Source organism: Lissotriton vulgaris, chromosome 4_1, assembly GCF_964263255.1.
Source record: "Lissotriton vulgaris chromosome 4_1, aLisVul1.2, whole genome shotgun sequence".
NCBI classification, from domain to species: Eukaryota; Metazoa; Chordata; class Amphibia; order Caudata; family Salamandridae; genus Lissotriton; species Lissotriton vulgaris.
The window spans coordinates 1661406532-1661428632 of NC_141691.1; the positions used below are offsets into that span (position 1 = coordinate 1661406532).

General features: G+C 44.3%; 1 protein-coding gene across 4 annotated transcripts in view; it reads right to left on the reverse strand.

Moving 5' to 3' along the window:
* SNX16 (sorting nexin 16) overlaps positions 1-22101 on the reverse strand; it is a 232094-nt gene that overhangs the window by 17984 nt on the left and 192009 nt on the right. For 2 of the 4 annotated variants that reach the window (XM_086965940.1, XM_086965939.1), the window contains exon 7: positions 8029-8148. In XM_086965940.1, coding sequence (XP_086822066.1) covers positions 8029-8148 — 120 coding nt within the window. The remainder of the gene's footprint in view (positions 1-8028; positions 8149-22101) is intronic. The other 2 variants (XM_086965941.1, XM_086965942.1) reach the window with 1 other exon arrangement.

A 22101-nucleotide genomic window follows, 5' to 3' on the forward strand; every position in this document is an offset into this window, starting at 1 on the left:
GTGGAATGGGCCAGATTCCTTTTGGAGGTTTCTTCTTGGCCAAATCATAGCAGGTGTTGGTGTAGAGGAAGATACATCTTGCGGAAGTCCTTTTCAGCACCACAGTATTCAAAAAAGAGCTGGTCATCCAGCCGTTCTGTCCTTGGTGCAGTCTAGATAGCAGATGACCGCCCACCTGGGAGCCAACCGATGCAACCGCTTTTTCTTAGTGAAGTGAGAACGAGGCTACAAAGTTGGAAGGGTACTGGACTGCCTCAGATTGAATAGACTAAAGTGTACAAACAAGTGATGGATAGAACCATTCCTTTTTTGTCTTCGTTACGGTTCAGGGAGGACGGTTGATTGCAATGAAGCCGGAATTATTACCAGTAACTGAGAATAATCCAAGCATTCCATCACTCAGTTTTTTGTATAATTCAGATGGAATAGAGTCACCACCTTTGGCAGGAAAGCAGCCTTGGTTTGAAATACCAACTTATCAGGATAAAAAGAGGTAAATTGGAGATGAGAACTGGGAGCTTGCAACTCGCTCACCCATCTGTCCATAGTGGTACCTACCAGTTGACATTCTTAAGGGACAACTATGCAGGGTTTCAAAAAGAGAAATCATAAGAAAAGTTCTATGTAAATTAAGGGCCAAATGGTGAACAACAAATGTGGTTGGAGGATACATATTTGACAACCGCTTTAGAAAATGCATAACTATGGAGAATTGCAGCAGACGAAGGAATGCAGGCAACACAACTAAATTCCAATTGACAGTGCCTATCACACAATCCCTGTGGACTCCTAAGTCCACACTATTGTCCGCCCACCACGCACAAAATTGCTCTAAATGCCAGAGTAAACAGATTTGGTGAAGGGGCAATGCACTGACAAGATTAAGTCTACCACCTTCAGTGGCAGCTGAAAGGAACTCCGATGTCCCCTCTTAATCTCCAAGCATGTGGGTGGAGGCCTCAGAGATTGTGTCATCCCCCCACCCAGTAACCAAGACTGGGAAAGAAGGTATGGCCTGAGTGAGAGTCCTAGTGGGGAACATATGAAGAAGCACTGGGAATCCGTCTAACACACCCTTCTTGGACGATCTGGGGAATGAGAATGACTTTGGGCCCGGTCTTGGGGGTAACGTGTAAATGCAGCTGTGAGTTTCACCTCAGCTGAAGCACATCCCCCAAGGCTTCCCATAACAGATAATGGAGGGCTCAGAACCGTCGGCACCAAGCATTTTTCACAGAGGCGGTGAAGTTCACCTAATGAGTGCTCCCATTAGGTGAAGATGTCCATGACTATCTCTGGTAGAAGAGGCCACTCGTGATCTGTAAGATAGTGTCGGCTCAGGCTGTCAGATCTGAATAAAGAAACCTGCTAGCTGATTGGCGGTGAGCCTGATCTTTTGATGGTGTGCCCAAGACCACAGTCTCAACACTTCCAGGCAAAGGAGGGGAGACCTTTGTTTGTTGATATACCACAACACAGCCATAATGTATGTCAAGATCTGGACAGATCGACCTTGGATGGAGGGGGACGAAGGCCTTGAGTGCCAGCCGAATCGCCCATTGTTCCAACAAGCTGATATTTCTCCAAAGGTCAGAGGCCTCTGATCGTCAGATGAGCTCCTCAACCTAGGGTGGAGGCATTCGTCACTACCACAGACACGGGTGGGGCTGAGGGAAAGAAGGGGTGAAGGCCATTCTGCATGCCAGGTTCATCTTGTTCCCCAACAAGCCACTTTCGAAGCAGCACGGAGGGGGAGATCATGATCAAGCCTGACAGGCCTCCCACATTTTGTAGCCACTGTCTGTGGAGGCAGCACTGCAGGGCCCTCATGTGCCAATGTGCATACATCACTGGGAGACTGCAGGAAGCCATCACACCTAGGAATCTGAGGAACTTTAGAGCTGGAACTTTGTGCTGTGCTGAAATAATGGACAATTTCCTGAATGTCGGTAATCCTTTGAGGTGGCGGGAAGGCACAGAGAAGGGTAGTGTCCAGCACCAGCCTTATTATCTGGAGTCATTGGCAGGGCTACAGGTGAAACAGCATGGGTACTGACACCACTTCTGCCAAACTTGCTTTAATATGCCAGTCGTCCAGGTTGGGGAAGATAGGGATGCCCGACCGCCTGAGATGTGCGGCTTCCACTGCCATCACCTTTGTGAAGCCTCAAGACGCCAAAGTCAAACCAAAGGGTAGTTCCGCAAATTGGGAGTGTGTAGAACCACAAGTACGTCTGATGCATCCGAAGGATAGTGATGCAGAAGCATGCATCCTTCAAAGCGTGACATCATCGAGTCTCAAAGCTCCAACAGCAGTAGAACTTGAGCTAGGGTTAGCATGTTGAAGTTGTCATTTTTGATGAAGATGTTCCGGTCTAAGAGGTCCAGGATCAGACGCAGATCCCTGTATTTCTAGGGTATCAGGAGGTAACATGCGTTACACCCCTTGCCCTTTTCCTGTACTAGCACTAATGCAACCACTCCCTTCAGAAATTCGGCCACCTACTGTTGAAGTATGGCCAGGTGATCAGAGAGTGAGAGGAGGGGAAAAAGGAATTGGGAGTATAGCGAGAGGAGCCTTGAGGAAAGGGAGAGTGTAACCGCTTTCCACAATCTGAAGGACCCATCACTCCCAAGTGATGGCCTTCTAATCCAAGAGAAACAGAAGACACTCTCCCTCTCACAGACTCCTGAAGGATTTATAAAAGTAACCTAAGTGTGCTTTCCTGACGGTCCATGGGAGAAGAAAGAGGTTGGCGAAATGAAGGAGTGGATGTGGCTGCTGAACTTGCGGCCGATATTGTTGCCTATTGCAAAAGATAAAGCCCCTGGAGAAGCCACAGAAACACAGCTGCAAGGTGCATGCAAGACCGGAAACAAGTGGTGGCCTTACTGATCTTGAAGTGCTCTAACACAGAATAAACAAGCTCCATCAAAGAGTAGGTCCATCAAACTATTCTGCACATCAATACGCACTGGGATTATATTGAACTTTTAATAAAAGTCACACACCCGTCACCCATGTAATCTAATGCCTTCGTTCGTCACATTTTTCCTTGTACCGAGCACGCGTGCATCTTCTACAGTGACCCTATGGACTTTGTATACTGAGAAGCACTCTTTCCATTCATTTTAGATATTTCCCAGATGAAGGCCAATTAGGCCGAAATGCATTGGTATATTTAGGCTGTCCAGTTTTCAGTTTCTATTTTTGGTAAATTCTGGTGGGTTTTTTTCAGTGTTTTCAATATCTTAAAAAACAGTTGTTATCAGTGGTTACACATTTTCACGCCACTAAAAACAACAGAAAAAGTGTTTTTCCGGTGTTTATGGAACATTTTGCTTTTGTCATTGCCTGCTTTCTACACTGATAGAGCATGGTATATAGACAGTGTAGGTATAGTGTATTAGAGGTCCAAAGAGATTTTTGCAAATTAATCTTATTGTAGCACACCATACAATACTTCTTCAATGAGTCTTTGGTCATGTGCGCTTGCTCTTTCCTTCCTGTGTAAACTTCTGAGAAAAGGCCCTCTCAGCATCCATAGCCACTTGGGCTGAGAACCGTCAGCTAAGGGGCACATTTGCGATGACTCTTTCTTTGATGCCACATAAAGCACAAAATTATAAATATTTGCATTTTAGTTCCTGGTCATAAGAAAACAGTGCACCAGAATGGACTGAAAAGTCAATAGCATCCCTCATTAACTCTGAAGATTGCAAAGATGCTTTCAGCATACCATCTAAGAAGTGGCAAGGATCTCCTACAGGGAATCACTTCAGCTCGGGGATCAATTTTGACAAGTCATCACACACATTTTTTATTTACATAGCTGAATCACTACAAATACAAACAATATCACTCCAAACCTTTTTTGCAGAGCATAACAAGTGACACTGCGTTCCATATTTTCCTGAAGTCTGGTGTCACGTTTTCACCACTATCCCAGATGCTTAGTGATAAATATACTTGTCACTATACCTTGCTTTTAATGTTTAAAGCCTGAGGTGTTGGCAATTACCCTACTATCAATACTGACCCACTAGAAACTATGGTCTGATATATTAAGGGTTTTTACCAATTCTCTGTGGGCAAATGTGATGACACATATTAGGAAAGATTTTTATGAAACTAGCCATTTTACCTATCAGTGAAAGAATCAAATGCAGCCAAAATATCAAATGTGAGTTTGATATGTCCTGATTCTCTACAGTTTATATATTAATTAAACTAAACCTAAAACGTGAAACTAAACCCTGCATCTTTAGACCAAAGGCCATAAAACTGAAAAAAGTAAAAGGAAAAAAAAAACAATATTTTTGTGGCATCATTAAAGAACAAAACTCAAGCAGAATAATGTTAGCCAGTCTTTCTTACTGCTAGCTTGTAAAACAAAGTTACATTTTATTGACTCCTTCAGTAAGAACAAAATGACTCTTTCACTTTCTTTTTCCTTTCTTTGAATTAGTTTGTGGGTGTGCAGGTGTTTTTTCAGTGTTTATATGTTTTCACCGGTGAGGGCTATTTTTCTTTCAGTGTGGTTTTATCAGTTAAAATAGGTTTAAACCTAAAACCCCACAGCCTAGGTATATTTAAAAGTTGCATACAAAATGGTGTATGATTGATGCATTATGGGAGATGAAGTATAATTTCCCTTGGATGAGAAACATAAATAAAAACAAAAACAAACCAGGAGACTACTGAAGACCAGTGTCCGAAATGATTTAATTGAATTTGATAATACCTCATAGGAGAGATACAAACCAGTGCCCAGGGGACGAACCACCATTTATGCCATGTCCCACAGGTCATAGGTGAATCTTCCTAGAAGAACGCGAACAATAATGGATTTTAGCGCCATGCAGCCTGCAGAGAAGGACTTCGTTCCCAATGCCTCTAGGTGCTTCAATGCGCTGTCTTCTGGGGTGGATGAGAAGGTCCCTCTAGATTGTCCAGAGCAGGAAGCCTGTACCACAAGGCTTTGAGGTGAAGGATGAGAAGAGTGGAACAGTGGATCACCTGGAGTAAGGCGATACCGATGGGCAAATAGCCTGTTGAACGCTGCAGAAGGTTTCCACGACACTTCCACGACTGGCTCTAGGAGGGCCTCATTAAAGGAGAGTATGGACTCCATTGAAGTGGTTGATGACAGGAGCACCTCTCCGAGGGCCTTAGTCTTAGTTTCTGCAGTTAAGAGTTTGAGATCAAGCACCTCTGCTTCACAATGATCATATGAAGAGATGTCACCAGGCATTGGTGGTCCAGCGGGGAAGGCCTTAGCCAGTTCAGGAGATGTATCCAGGCCACTTGCAGACGAAAGGCCTTGAAATTCTCTTTGTGTCTCCTGATCCAAGCCCATTTCATGGTGCTTGAGTCAGTGTCAAAGATTTAATGTAGCCTGTCATGTATTTTTCGTCTGCAACGAAGCACTGGGACTCTCTCCGAGATCTTATTTCGAGAACAGAGTCAGGCATTGGTGCTGGTGGCACCATTTCCGAAATCAAAGGTGGAGGAAGAGCTGGTGGGAATGGTGCAATTAATGGCATCGTGTAACACAGGACCAAGTTAAAGAAATATGAAGCAGGCCGGCAATAGAGCCAGTGGTGCAATGCCGGTAAGCCTCGGGCCATAGGCATGAACATTGGTTGTCAGCATGGCGTTGAAGAGCTCAGAGGGACATCGGTAGGGAATGAAGTATTAGAAAATATAAGAGTACATGGTGTGCAGAAACACTGCTAGGTTTGAACCAGACATTGGGAACTCTGGGTAAGCATGTATCAGTGCTGGGAATCTGGATGGCACCGATCCTGGTGCAGATGGAGATAGGGCCCAACCTGGGGCCGGGTCCAGAGTAACCACCGGTGCAGGGCAGCTCAGAATGGAGGCATGGGGTTCACGGGATCACTGTTGACTAACTCCAGATCAGAAGAAAATGGTCCTGTTGGGGTGGGAAAGCGACAATGGGACTTACAAAAAGAGAAAGAAGTGCTTCAGAGGTATTTACTCTTCTCACTCCTAGAGGAAGAGGATGGAGACTTCAAACGGTGCCTGGCACACTTTGACTCGGACGGTCCTCCTTGGTCAGTTATGAAAAGCTTCGCTTCCCGCACTGTAATGGCCTTCAGGTACATGCTTTAACAAAGCACAGGCCCACGAGTCGTGGTCTGAACCCAGGCACCACAGATAAACAACGTGGGAGTCCGTGATGGACATCTGTTTCGCGCAATCCCTATAGGGTTTAAATCCTGACTTTTTGGGAGGAGACATATTACCTGAAGTTTAGAGTTTTAAGTTTTGTGAGGAAAAACTCCTCAAAGAGTGTGAGCTTAGGGACAAACACAAAAGGCAAACTACATTGTTGCCCCAGGGGCTATATGGCTTCATTGAGGTCATCGGACGCCACTTCCGGCTTTGATCCGGAGCCAGCACCCACTACCGGCAATGTGGAACTTTGAAGTTTTAAGATCCAGTCTGATGTCTGGGTTTGTTATACAGGTGAAGAATCTGCAGGAAGAAGTATTTGTCACAAAGAGTAGTGCACAACATCTCCAAGGTGTTTTTTAAGCTCTTAGAAATTAGGATCTTTGGTTCTGTACAGCAAGGGTATTATCCGTAAGGAGCATAACTTTTGCTTCATTCACCATATATCATCCCGGGGAGGGGGGTGTAGCAGTGGTAAAGGGGAGTAGGGGGATTAGGACAGGCACCCTGTAAGCTTGCTCTACCCCAAAGAAATCGGACAGTCCTAGTGGTGCCACCTCACCCGTCAACCAATTTTCAATAGAGGCTACTGCATATGCACCCTCTGCACCCTCTAGCAGGCCAACTACCCGTACATTTTTGCAGCATGACTGTGAGCTCTGTTATGACTGAGCAACTCTGCAGTTTTAGAGGATATGCGTGCCAGCCATCTTTACGTTTCCTTCACCCTATCTGTCAGCTTTCTTCGCTGCTGGAGGCCAAATCGATCACTACTGCATCTATTTTCTTAACGAGCGCGTCTCTTGTTTCAGTGACAGCTGCAAGTATCTTGTCCAATTTCTCCCGGGTATCAAGTGCACTCCATAAAGCAGTTCACTGTCGCCTCAGAAGGCCTTAGGAGTCTGCTGTTATGTCACTCCCAACTAACTCCCCTTCCCTGTCTTGTCAGGCAGCTTTAAATCCTACCCATTATGTTGTATTGTCTACACTTGTGCCTTGAGACAGTTCCTGTCTGCTCTCGAAGCAGGTTTTCACCCCCTCGTTCGATTAAGGGCGGTCTCAGCAGTCAGGAGCCCCAAACCTGGCTTTGCATGTCGGGTATTCTGCCTCGATCGCAGCAGGACAGATTAGTTCATAGGGGACCCCACAAGCTAACTTTGCTGCATCCATGTGTCCGACTGCCAAGCCATGCCCCCTCCGTTTGTGGGACTAGTCAAGTACAAGTTGAAATGTGCTTCTAGGAGATGTATTTTAACCTGCTGTAGATGTATTTTCTGTTTTTTCCTGTGTTAAGCTTGAGTGGATACACCTGACTGTGAGTGATGCATAATAAGGAGAGCTTAAGTGTTTTAAGAACAAAACATATGCACATTAGGTGTTCCATCACGTTGGTTGCAATCTTGATCATATTGTTTTTATTTTGCTTTCCTAGTGAGACATTTTACTATTGTATCTTGGCACACCATTCTCACAGGCATCGAAGGTAAATAAACTTTATATTTCAACGTACTCATGGATTCTTTTGTATATACCAAATGGAATTAGGAAATAGGTAATGTGGCTGATCAGTTCAGGGAATGTATTATATTTCCTATTTACCTACACCAATGGTTATTGTTATAGTTTAAAACAGTTAAAAGCAAACAAAGGCACTTAGCAAATATTTTAAAGACCTTATAAAACAACATGAATTTCACTTTTGCAAGCTGATCAAAGAGACAACCAAAGTCAATTTCAGAGAATTTTGACATGAATTTGCACAACTGATTTTTCTTACACAGGTTGAAAATAACATAATGCAAATGGTGGTATTAAATCTAGATTACCAGTTTTCTTCACCTTGCGCCCCCTGATCTGCCTCAATGACTGAGGACTCAACCTCTCCACTGCAATCACTTTCCTGTCCGGAGAGCTTGCGTGCCATTACTGGTCCAATAGTTAATTCCCTGCAGAAACAATAAAGATAGGTACCTGAATTGTAAGTTACATGTCTATGATGGAAACTTTATAACTTCTTGTTCGCACTCTTTTTCAGTGATTTACATTTTATCACAAATGTGGTTTACAGCTCAAAGAAAGATGCAGTAGGTATTAGGCAACAGTACCACTTATTAATTAAAAATAGAAGGATACAAGTGAACTATTCCCTATTTGCACTACCTTTGATATCAAAGTAAATCACAAAATATTTTAAATCTAGTTTAATCTCAAGGTCTACACAAATCTTCAGACCATTGTAATTCAGGCAACCTGAAAAAAGGACAGCAGGCAGCTGAGCATTTAAGAACAAGCATTGGCATGGCCAATAGGTCTCGCCTTTGAGTGTTTAGTTATCCAGCACAATATCCTTGGCAACAATATCAACTGTTGCATGGCTGAATACTTATAAGGTCCCAAAGGCGCAACCTATTGCATTGCAAATGCTTGTTGCATTTGCGGCCAAGATCAGATAATAGATTATTTAAACATGATTTGGAGCATGATGGCTAATCTTTGAGTAAAATATGGCATCATACATGTTTTCTTATTTTAAACCATGAATTCGCCAAGTCTGCATCATCTCAGTATTGTGGGGGAAGAGGGGGGAGGGGGGGAAGGGGGAGGGGGGACATGGTTAAATAGTAATACTGTGTACTCAGAACCCTAATGAGGAAAAAGGGTTCAAATGAAGGGATTGCCTAATCTTTATGTGTTTGTGTGGACTAGCTAGGAATGAGTGAATGAAAAGTCACTTGTGGTGTTTGCATTAAGAAATGTCTGATTTGTGTGGCACTCCGCCTTACCCTATGGCGGAAAGGCCTACCAGCGTTGTATAGTGTAATATTTGTACTTAATCTACATCGTCTAGTAGTCAAATTTCTATGTGAACACAACAACACAGGGGGAACTCAGTAGGATGTGTGCCTCCTCTTAAATCCCACATTTTACGTGCAGGAAGGAGTATCAGGCAATTTATTGCTTGTCACTTTGCCTGCCTCTGGTTTCACCTGTAGTAATAATGTGGGGCAAAGCCATGGCCTCCTTCTTTAGCTGATCTGGCTTTAATTTTGTCGAAACCTAGCGGTGTTTGAGGTGTTCCGCTTCAGATATGCCCACTTTGCATGTATTCCGAGGGAACTGTCACCTCACGACACAAGGCGGATGTGGAGCTGCAAGACGGTCAACGAATGGTACACTAAAAAACTTGGGCAATGGAAAGTTGATTGCCACCAGAAGCGCAACTAGAGTCAAATTTCGGGGCGGGGTGTAGCTAAGAAAAAAAATCGGGGGAGGGGGCTAATTCTTCCAGTAATTGGCAGAGTAGAGGAGCAGGGGCTCTGGAAGCGGTGAAAGAACAACAAAGCCTCATTAACATGCAAATGGTCTATTAAGATCTCTGAAGTACTCAGGTGCGGCTGTGTGTGTGTGCGCCCGGAAAGCGTCTCAGCCCGGACTGCCACACATGACGGGGGAGGGGGGAGAATAGGGGCTGCTGAAGCCCTTTAAGTCCTATGGGCATTGCGTGCCTGATTTCCACCATAATTTGCACCTTTTAGTGTTGCGTCTCATTGCAAACTGTCGGTTCATTTCATCATGTCTTAAGAGGTATGTAAACTCAAAATATCGAGCATTTCCTGAACCCAAGTCTTCGTTTAGTATTAACATCCATGCAAAGTTGTACAACAAGAAAAACAACCAGCATTCTGTCCTGTACATTGACATCAGTTATGGTTTAGAGCTAACAATGTCCCTGAGAGCAGGGTGGTTTATTTACAAAAGAAGGAGGGTGCATCGGAGCCAGTCAACAGATCAGGGCCCTAAACAGAAGCACAGCGCAGCGGCGGTCAGGTGTGGGCTGTGCACAGTGAAACACTGGTGAGGAGGGTCCGGCCGGAAGCTGTGGGTAACTAAAGTCCGACTGATAGCAGGACACGACGCATGCCTTGAGGCTGGGTGAGCTTCTGTACTTGGAGTGTGCACCCTGCGCACAAATTGATAGTCAAACACCACAAACAGTGTGCAACAGTTGCCCAGGAAACATATCAGAGTTAGAACTTTTTCACCAAATTGCCCCCCCAGCAGAAGGCCAGTGGTGTCATCTGAGCTGCCCCTGCAGATATATAGTCTTGGTGCGAGAGGAGGAAGTGTCCACGTGACACGGAGGCGGCTAAAAACGTCCAACAGTACAATTTAGTGTTATTTTAACAAAAAGGAATAACTGCATGTTAGCAAGGAAGGTAAGTTACAAAGCCGGCTGTGTATCTTCGTGGGTACTAGGAAGCTCCGTGTACATACAATAACAGTACTATTCGAAAACAGTCTATCGCCACCAATAATCACGTGGTACATGCATTTTAAAACTATTTTTTCTGTCGACTCGTTTTTTGAGACTTCACAAGACTGCAAAAATGTAGTTAAACCAGGAAATGACAAATCAGAAAGTAACAATGCGTGTTTTATTGAAGCTATTTTTTAACAACGTTTTCTAGGGAGATTAACTCAGCGTGTGTCATTGTTTATATAAAGAAATTTTGCCTTAGATACAGAGCTCAGATACGGGCAAAGCATGTTGATGAATGCGAAATATTTCATTTTCAACCGCATGCAGCATGCCTGACTGGCAACACTATCCGAGCGCTCTGGCAACCTCACTTCTCTCGAATGCCCTGCGCCTCTTCAGACATGCAACGTATTCTTTCTGATCAAAGAGGCATTAATGGGAGTGCATGTTAGGAAAACAAGCGCGGTCATGTGGCCGCAAAAGGAATGAGAGGTATGCAGCTGGCACCCGGCCACGCTGCTGCTTGCGCACAAGAGGGGAAAGCCAGATGGCGCCTGTGCTTGAGGAAAGCCAGATGGTGCCTGTGCGCGTAACCGCATGCTTTAGGCCACAAGCAAAAGCATGTGGTCGGACTTTTTAAAGCCCACTTACAAAATGTCTCGCCAGAGCAGCGCATGAGCTGGCTCAGGCGAGACCTGAAAAGTTTATTATGGGGCACTGCAGTAGGTAAACCCACTCTCTCAATTGCCTGGGTGTCACCTGGCAGACCAAAAGGCTGACAACAATTATTAACTGCTGTTCCATGATGCTTAGACATCATGGAACACGACCCTTCCCAATAGAAATTACAAAATGATACACTAGCAAACCGCATAAGAAATAATAAAATCAACAGGAACACGGAACTGTAAAAATATAAACACAAACTACTGTTAAGCTACGCTAAGCACAAAATGAAGATAATACCATCATGCTTCCAAAGCAGCTGCAACTTGAGGAAATATTCAAGCATCACATTGAGGAGGCCTGGTAGAATTTGAGGCTGTCACACTAGTTGTCATAATGAAGAGCATCATCATCTTGGTCCCCCAAAATCAGTCACATTCTGTGAAAATGATCTCTACACATTATCAAGCCTTTCCATGTGCCATCATTGCCCAATGTCGAGCTTCAGCGCATTTTACTTTCAACCCATCGTGCAGGACCTTAGACAGCCCTTTTTCATTAAAAGAGGCTTATCACCCTTACCTAGACACCTACACTCCATGCACATCTTTTGTGTCCAAACACACTCCTTTCCTCTCTCCGAGCTGTACTTTTACCCCACGCTTATCTTTGTTTTATGCCACAAGTTATCCTAAAGTTGCATGGCTTAACATGAGGCATGAAGAATTTTGGTTCCAATGACACCCTTGTCCAACACATCAATTTAAAGGTGTCTTGCCAGGTGCTATATGATAGGTCAAACTTGAAAACACCATGGACCACACACGGTGAGTGAAAATTTATGACTGCTCAATGTTTGAAACTATTCAGGACACCGCTGTACGATCAGGTAAACAAGATGAGCGCAAGCTGATGGGAAATGTCTAGCCAGGATGCGAAACCAGCATACTCTTGGTGTGAGAACACCCAGAGAAAGTGGAATGCCCTAGAGAGCGAAGGTAGGAGTGCCATGAGGGGGGCCTCCATGTCCCTGTATGTGATCCCTGATGTGAAATACAATAAGACCTTAGAAGTAGAAGTTTCATTGTGTTAGCTCACAGCCGTAGTGGAACCATGAGCTGATGTTACCACTGCCAACACCAGAGAAGCCACTGAAACAAAGCCCGATCGGCCACAGAAACTGCAACTGCCTTGCCTGGGTACCCGCATGCACTCAGCTGTGAGTCCCGCCAGTGGCGAAGACAATGCTTATCTGGTCCAGGGGTTCCTGTTCCGAAGGAAAGCTGCCACTGAGGTCACCAATTCTAGGGGAGCTGCAACACCAGCGAGGAGTTCAAACAGAGCTCAGCTTGCAAACTGAAAGAGGGCCTAAAAGAGGGCCTAAAAGTGGGCAGAGGACTCCGGGACAAGGATTTGAGACTTTTTGGGGTTTGAACTCTTGAAATGAGTTGCATATCTAACAAGTGAGGGTAAAAGTGAAACCAATAATATTAATTGGCACATACGCCTAATTAATATCCACTTGCATTATACCAGTGGTTGTTTCCATAGCAATCGCCACAGCTAGGATAGTATCAGCAGGGGTCTCTGCTGGAAATCACAGCCAGGAATGCTCATTTGTGTTACTTTTCCTTCCATAGAAAAAAAATAAAATATATATATATATATATATATATATGTGTGTCTGTTGGTTTTGGCTGTTGAGTTCTAACCTCTTTCACAACCCCTTCCCTCCCACACTACTTCACTGAGAAATCTGGAGCTGCTTGCCCTTGCTACGTTGACAGTTAAATGCTGAAAGGGAAGTAATTGGCCAACTTTACAGAACCACAGTAGGCCATACCTTGGAGGCAAAAAACCTCGACCCCAACAGTTGGGGCCTAGTTCCCCTGCCTGCCTAGTGGGCCCTTCACCAAATGATTTCTGACACCATATCACACTGTGGATTTTGTGAAACATTGTAAATTAATGCACTTTTTTAATACTGCTATGTGGAGCTTTAATACATCTCTATCGGGAATGTGTCTGTCTGTTTTTGTTTTGAGTAGTAATGTTGAGCACTTGTGCTACGGTGTTCTATAGATCCAGGCCTTGCTTCTACCCCTAAACGCAAGTCCCAAGTACACTACTTATGATCCTCAAGAACATATAACATAACATTAAAAAAACTGTGAGAACGCTAAGCCATAGGACTAGAGATCGGATCTGGTTAACTGTCCTGAAAAGTCTAGAAGAGTTAGGAGGGGCAAGTCTCCAGTTTGGGAGTTACCACTGCTATCCTGAACTCACCCTCTTAATTCTCCACGTTCACACCCTGACTAGATTACCATCCTATGCAGCTAGTATTACTTCCCACGCATTTCTTTTAAAGCACTCAATTCGATCGTTCATGTGAGGCTATGACGGAAGTTATTAACCACTTCGATGTTAAGTATATGTACACCTGGCCATGTAAGATTCTATTTCCCATTTCTATACTGTACATAACCAGTGGTTTTCTATTTATGCCTTTTGTGGTTTTGGATTTTTATTCTGAATAGTGTATGATAAGTTTAAATCCCATGTTCTCCACGTGAAATGACTGAATATATTTCTGAAAGAAATTAATAAATTCAACTGAATTCTAGAAAATCTATGCTTGGGGCATATTTGTATTGATTATGTAATTTTATCATCAATGATAGTTTTTCACAGGTTTCATTTCCCTTGCATCCTTATCAAGGCGAAAACCCAAAGGTGAGAATCATTTGAACGCGCACTAGCCAGACTGCCCTAGATTTCCCATGAAGTAGTTATTTATTTTCCGTTGCTTTTCCGGCCATAGAATCTTTCAAAAGTAGATTTTTCTATCTCATTGCAATCACAAACAATATGATAGTGCATTAAAAAATTCTTGGTTAATTCTGAGTTTCCACAGCCATAGATAACAGCAATTACTGTGTTTTCACAGTTAAAACTGGTAAAGTGAACACTGCAGCAGTAAACTAAGAGACATTATGCTTTTCCAAGGACTCAATGATTGATTGGTAGACATTTGCTAAAGGATTCCCAACTACCCTGTGAGGCACAGTTAGGCCCAAAGACTCAGCATCTGATGAATTACAGTGACATTAAAAGAAAAGAAAATCTGTTTGACTTGCAAATCCTCTAGAATGCCTTCTCTACAATGGACAGTGGCACTTGACTGTTATATCATTGCAACCGAAGACATCACTCGGATAGGTGGGTTTCAGTGCTCTCTACTTTGAGATAATCACTTCCTTTCAAAGGTGAGATATCAGCCTTTTATGTTTAAGCTGTACTAGGACATAAAAAATATAAAATCTTTCTTTCTATAAAAACATTCAGCATTACAAAATCGTTTTAACTGTACAAATACATTTTCTTATGGCACGTTCTTCATTGTATTTAATTTCACCCAAATGTTCCATAATCTCTGAGCAGATTAGGAAATTGTATCCAAAACACAAAGATTATAACAATGGTAGAACAATAATTAAAAACAAAGCACAGTCCGATAAAATTTAAAAGAAGTAAAATACAAATACATAACCCCATAAATCTTAATATGCAATATTAACTCACACAACTGGCACGATAAATAACACTCACTCTTAATTGAAGAAGGGCTTTTCTTCTAGATGGATTTCGGAAGAGACACACATTTTACAGTATTCGGAGAGCCCAAGTATTCTTGAACTAACACTAGAGAGAATTTCTCATTTAATTAGACTGTCAAAATTCAGACTCTCCAAATATGGAGATTTTTTTTTAATCCATTTTTCCATGAGGTGACTCATCTCCATATGCATTCCAAGTCATTCATACAAGAATTTTTTACACATTGTATCATTAAACCTTCTAGAGTCTTTAAGAACACCTAACATGAACATTATGGAAAGCTTTAGTCTTTCAAATTCTTTCACACTTGCAAACCAATAAATACATTAATATTACAACCCTCTGCATTTTGTCAATAAGCACATTCGGAGCTCGGTCCCTAACTTTTTGCACAGTTGCCAAGTGTAGAAGGGTAAGGGCATTTAAAAAAAATCATATCCTCGACCAAGCCGAGATGAAAATACACAGTATATGAAACAATTTATAGGCTTTCAAAACAGCAAACACTTTCAATTTCATGTTCCTCTATTGAAAGTCGCAAGATAAAGTTGAGATAAAAGAAAGCTTCAAATATTGATATTTAGTTGCAGTTTCTGATTTAGAACCTGTTAGCCACCAAGAGTATACATTATTTTGCAGACCAAACAACATTATTTTAGTTTTGTCTGTAAACATTCGCAACTTATTAGTATCACAATAGGCCTTTAGAGAGTCGAGCTTTCTTCATGGTCTTATTGGAGTTTGGTCAATAAGGACTTGGTCTTAAGACATCAGAGGAGAACTGATGACAATTTCTCATTTTACGTGAAAATGAATGTGACTTAGCCAATTAATCTGCAGGTCAGTTAAAAGTGGCAAACCAATGTAGGGGACAGCAACCAATCTTCTTTTAAACAATTTCTAGTTGGGATTTCACATTTTAACCCTTCATTAACTGAAAGCTCTACTTGGGCCCAGTTTTTAAACAAAGTAGGCGTGTGAGTGACAACAGATCAGATGGTGATCATAGCTCTTTAATTTTGCCCACAGAAGGTAAAGGTCAGCGGTATCACATAAGAGATGTGGATTTGTAATTCAAGACCGTTAAAGCAAGCAGCCAATACCTAAAGCGATAGCGGATGTGAAGGGCAAATAAGTCCAGGTCAGCTGCTACATGGGCAGGGCCCTGGAGTTCAAATGAATTAAAGATAAACGTCTTCCATTATTCATCACAAAAACAACTACTCTTCTTTGCCTGTGTTCTAATTTGTCCTAAAACAATGAACTGGTCCAGTTTCAGTCACACTCTCCAACTAGAGTAGATCAACTCCTTCTGAGCTCTCTCTGCGACCTTGGAATTATTTACTTCCCCAACTAAAGCCAATTACAAGATTTAATAAACCAATTTCTACAGCTTAAAAGAGAGAAAATAATTACTCAAATGTAAATATATGGTATACAGCCACAACATGCAAATGTTGCTGTACAGAGCAGATCAGCTCTGTGGACGTATGGCCACTACTGTAATGAGAATTGCATGTAGGACACAGGGTGAAACGCTAACAGGAACAAATCAACATTTTAGAATTTCAAATGTGTAATGTAGTGCACCACTGAATTGGGAAACAGAATATTTCAAAGATCTTTTGTAATTTGCTTCCCATTACACTACAATATAATACTTTACACACTGTCTAATCATAATATTCAGTAAGGAATCATACAATGTTTGATTCTCAGTAGAGAGCAGTAGAAGTCATGAGTACGCTCTATCCTTTAGCCATAATTAGTTAGAGAAGAGCACAGATGTTTGATGCTACCCTAAGGTAGGAGTCTGGTAAAATGATTTTGTAAACCCCCCTTAATATTTTCCATTGTTGGAGTTCTGTTTTATATATTTTGCTCAAACGAATACTTTGCAAGGGTCAAGGTTAGTGTCATATAGAGCCAGTCAAGCTGTTGAGTAGTGAATAGAGGTGCAGGTTTTCTGGCACAAAATGCAACACTGAGTTCAGATTAAACTTTAAAATGGCAACTCTCCCCATCCCCAGTGTTTTCATATTTCTTCGAATTTGGCCAGTCCTTGAAACCTCCTTGAAACCTCAGCATGACTAGTCGGATTAGGGCAAAAAAAGGCAATATGGACATCACGAAAAGCACAGGGTTGACAAATCCTAAGGATTAGAATACCAGTCTCAGTTCATGACAATATGTTAGACAGACGTGCAACATCAGTTGTCAAGGAAACTACCACAGAGCTCGGACAAAAGCCAAAGGGACAAAAACCTCGGAAAAAGTCCTTAAGAGAAGGATAATTAGGGGTCTGCTATGTTCCTCTTGTAATCTGAGCAAAAGATGAGATATTTAAAAGACAGTCAATACAACAATAAAAGGCACAGCAATCGGTATACATAAATGCATTAAATATCCAACTAAACATTCCTAAAATATCACAAAAACAGTAGCCCTCTGCTTGATGGCCGGTTCAATATATGTGACAGCAGAGAAGCAAATCTTAGTAGTGAGTAGTGAGTATGGTTTGCAGGTAGATAAAGGCAGTTCCACAGTAACAAGCATTGGCCGCCCTGAGGATGGGCAACAGACAGAGTTTCATCTGCATCGGATAAAATTAGCAAAAAACATAAAATGTAAGGTAGTTTGTGGTGATTGGTCGTCACAAGGGCATAAAGAAAGATGTAAAAAATATGTGCCTTGTGACCGAAAAGCAGCAAGAAAGATCACCGTGCATAATCGGAGTGTTGTCAGTAAACAATTATGATGCATGTTTCCCACACACAGTAAGTTTGGCGCAGGACTAACAGTCGGACAAATCCCCATATAGGTCTGGACTGTTGGTTTATTTACAGCACTCCGCATTCTATTCTGTAGGTTTCCCTCTAAAACACATTCTTAAGGGTCATAATAGAGCTGGTTAATGCATTGCTAGGAGAGGAAAACAAGTCATCCCGTCCTATACTACACACATATTTTGTATGTACTTTAACCAAGGTATACTCAAACAGTGGTCGAGTTTTAAGCAGTCTGCAAGCACAGTCCTAAAAAAGGATGTCCGGCTTTTAGTCCAAATTTTAAGCCACAGAAGGGATTGAATTTTGTGAAGTCGCTAATATAGCCAATCCATGTCTCAGTGTGGCAAACAAAGGAACTACTCCTTTGGGGGACAGCAAACAATATCTCGATAAAACCATTCTCAAAGAGCCCCCTGATCATCAATGCCCACAGCCCTGTCCCATATGAGGCAATAGCACAGCATTTGGCTTTATAAACTGTTGACATTTCCTTTATTGGTTTCTGACCAAGTTTGCGGGCAAAATTAAGGACGTCCTCCATTAATTTTGAGAAGGCAACAGCTCTACTGGTTGTCCGGTGTCCCCATGAGAGACGTGTATCCAGGTGGATACCAAGGTAGGAAAAAGTAGGAACAGAACCAACTTTCTTGCGGTTTACTACAAAGGAAACATTAACCTTCTTCCTTCCCCCAAAGATCATTATGTGGGTCTTATTTTGATTGACCATAGGATCTAAACTGGCCATAAACTCACAAAAGCTGTCCAGGAGACGTTGCAAGCCATTCACAGTCCTGGCAATTAGGACAGTATCGTCTGCATAGATTAATATGGGGATACTCTGAGCGCCTACAAGAGGGCAGCATGCCCCGAGGGTTACCAGTTTACCCTCCAATCTATTTATGTAGATAGAAAAGGAGCCAGGACACAGCCCAGGCCTACGCCCCTTGCCAGGTTGAAAGCGGGTGTGATTTCTCTGCCTGGGCCATACCTTACACTGGCAGTGAAATCATTGTGCACATCTCTAAGCAAGTTAACAATGTAAAGATCAACCCCATGTCGGTCATGATACCCCACAGTTTCGACCTGTTGCACAAGTTACTTACTTGTGTAACAATAGATCTATAAGTGACAATAGTCAGTGATAGATTCCTTACGTTAGAAAATCTTCCCATGCTTCAGACTGGATCCGGAAAGTTTTTCTGCTTAGAAGTACCTCTGCACGCCAGTAGGTGGCGTCCTGCGGCTCCGTGTCCATCACAGGCGTCTTAGCGTCGAGATGACATCACAGAGAGTACTTAGGCGCAACCTATGCGTGCTGACGTCAGTTCTGTACACAACTATTTCGCGCCCAAACGTAGAGTCATGCAGGATACTGACAATTGGTGCATAAAACTAGGGCCCTAAAAGGGGATAACCTTAACCCTTGTAATCAGTTCGCAGAACGGGGGGATGGGCGGGGCGGTAAGGAATCTATCACTAACTAATGTCTCTTACAGATATATCGTTATACAGGTAAGTAACTTGTTCATCTGAAAGAGACACGTTAGTGATAGGTTCCTTACCTTAGAATAGATACCCCAGCAATACCAACCCGGTGGAGGGTCTACGAACAGGATTACACCAGAAAGCCATGGAGCACAGAACGTCCAAAGAAGCCATCTCTCCGGACCGGACTGTCAAGGCAGTAGTGCTTGGTAAACGTGTGCAGCGAGGCCCACGTAACTTCCTGACAAATATCCTGCAAGGGGACACCGTGCCCAAGGCAGTAGTGGCAGCAGTTGCCCTGGTCGAATGGGCACACAGCCCCACAGAAGGCTCCTTCTTGGCCAAGGAGTAACACGCTTTGTTGCACAGAACGACCCACCGGGAGATGGTCAGTTTGTGCACGGCCCGACCTTTTTTGGCGCCCACGTAGCCAACAAAAAGCTGACCATCCACTCGCAACTGCTGTGTACGCTGCAGATAGAATGCGAGCGCACGTTTCGGGTACAGACGGTGGAGCCTCTCCTCTTCCCTTGAAGGATGTGGAGGCGGGAAAAAGGTGGGCAAAGTGATGGTCTTCCTGATGTGGAAGGGCGTGACAACCTTTGGTAGGAAAGAAGGACGGGTCCTCATAACTACCTTGTCCGGATGGACAGAAAGGAAAGGAGGTTTGGAAGAAAGAGCCTGGAGCTCACTCACTATTCCGACAGCGTGATAGCCACCTGGAAAGACATCTTGAGAGTAAGAAGACGTAAGGGACAGTTATGAAGGAGTCAAGACAAGATTCAAGTCCCACTAAGGCATTACGAAGGGCACCGGTGGAAACGTATGCGTAATGCCTTTTAGGAAATGAGTAACAACCGGGTACTTAAAAAGAGAAGGCTGATCTGGAAGCCGTAGAAAGGCAGGGATGGCCGAAAGATAACCTTTGATAGTGCCCAGAGCAGAGCCCTGCTGGGCCAAAGATAAAAGGAACAGAAGGACCTCAGAAAGAGGGGCAGAAAGGAGATCCACAGTCTTAGCTGTGCACCTTGCCACAAATCTGTTCCATCAACAGTAGTATACAGTTTTGGTGGAGGGACGCCTGGCACCAGAATGACATCACAGACTTCGGGAGAAATATCGAAAGGTGTCAACAGTCGCCACCCAATCTCCACGCATTGAGATGGAGGCTGGACAGTTTTGGGTGAAGGACCGTCCCCTACTGCTGCGACAGAAGATCCTCCTGAAGAGGCAGACAGATCGGAGGATCGATGCTCATACTAAGTAGCTCGGGATACCAAACTCTTCGAGCCCAGTCCGGAGCCACAAGAATCACTTGGGCCCGGTCACGCCTGATCTTCTTCAGCACACTGGGCAGAAGTGGTATAGGCAAAAAGGCGTACAACAGTCCGCAGCTCCACTCACGACAAAAAGCGTCTCCGAGCGAGTGCCGCCTTGGAAATTCCAATGCGCAAAACTGATGACATTGCGCGTTCTCTTCGGTGGTGAATAGATCTAACCAAGGCTCCCCCCACTGCAGAAAGAGACCCTGCACCACGTCCGAGCTCAGACGCCATTTGTGATCCATCAAGCACCAGCGGCTGAGTTTGTCCGCCCTGGCGTTCAGAGAACCTGCAGGTGTTGAAAAACCAAGGTAATGCCTTGACGTGTAGGCCATGTCCAGAGGCACAGAGATTCCTGACAAATGGTCCAGGACCCCACCCTGCCCTGCTTGTTGCAATACCACATGGCAGTGGTGTTGTCCATGAACACCTGCAACACACTTCCCCGTACAGAGGGAAGGAATGCCTTCAGTGCAAGTCGGATCGCCCGCAGCTCCAGAAGGTTGCTATGGAGCTGGGAATCCGCCAGAGACCAGAGGCCTCTGATCTCCGCCTCTCCCATGTGGCCTCCCCATCCCAAGAGGGATGCATCCGACACAACTGTGTACTCCGGTTGGAGAAGGGAGATGGATCTGCCACTGACCCAATCGCGGTTCGTGAGCCCCCACTGCAACTCTTGTGCAGCGCCTGCCAAGATCTGGATGTGATAGGACAGGTTGCCCTGATGATGTGCCCACTGGAACTGTAGAGCCCGCATATGCCATTGGGCATGCGTCACCAGCAGGATGCAGAAGGCTATCAGGCCCAGCAGCCAGAGGGTCATCCCGACCAAAACCCGGGACAGAGGCTGAAAGATTGGAACCATAGCCTGAATATCCCAGACTCGCTGCTCAGAAGGATAAACCCGAAACAGAGTCGAATCCAGAACCTCTCTGATGAAAGTGAGCTTCCGAGACGGGCTCAGGTGCGACTTCGGCACATTGACGGAGAACCCCAGCAAACGCAGGAGGTTGGCTGTAGTCTGGAGGTGGGAGACGACTGCCTGGGGCGAGCCCAGCTTCAACAGCCAGTCGTCGACGTAGGGAAAGAATGACAACCCGGACCTGCGCAGATGAGCTGCGACCACCTTCATCACTTTCTTGAACACCTGAGGGGCACAGGTAAGGCCGAAGGGGAGCACTGCAAACTGAAAATGCTTGTGGCCTACCGTGAACCGCAGGTAATGCCGGTGGTCCGGCAGGACAGGGATATGAAAATATGTGTCCTGCAAGTCCAACACCACCATCCAGTCTCCAGGGTCCAAGGCAGCCAGGACCTGAACCAGAGTTAGCATCTTGAACTTTTCCTTCCGGAGGAGAAGATTGATGTCCCGAAGCCCCCCTTGTCCTTCTTGGAGACCAGAAAGTTGTGGGAATAACAACCACTCCCAACTTCCTGATCGGGAACGCACTCGATGGCCCCCTTGTCCAGGAGGTTAGCGACTTCCTGACGGAGAAGCGTTAAATGATCCCCCAACAGGCAGTGGCACTGAGGCAGCATGGCTGGAGGAGCGGACACAAAGGGGAGCGAGTAACCTTGGCAGATTATCTGCAGCACCCACTTGTCCGATGTAATTGTGAGCCAGTGGTGGAGGTGGTTGCGGACCCTGCCACCCACTGGTGTGGGGTGCTCCCGAAGCTTGGATTAGGACAGCTTGAAGGTGGAAGCAGCAGGGGTGGAGGTGGATTGACCCATGCGCTGGTTCCCAAACCCGCC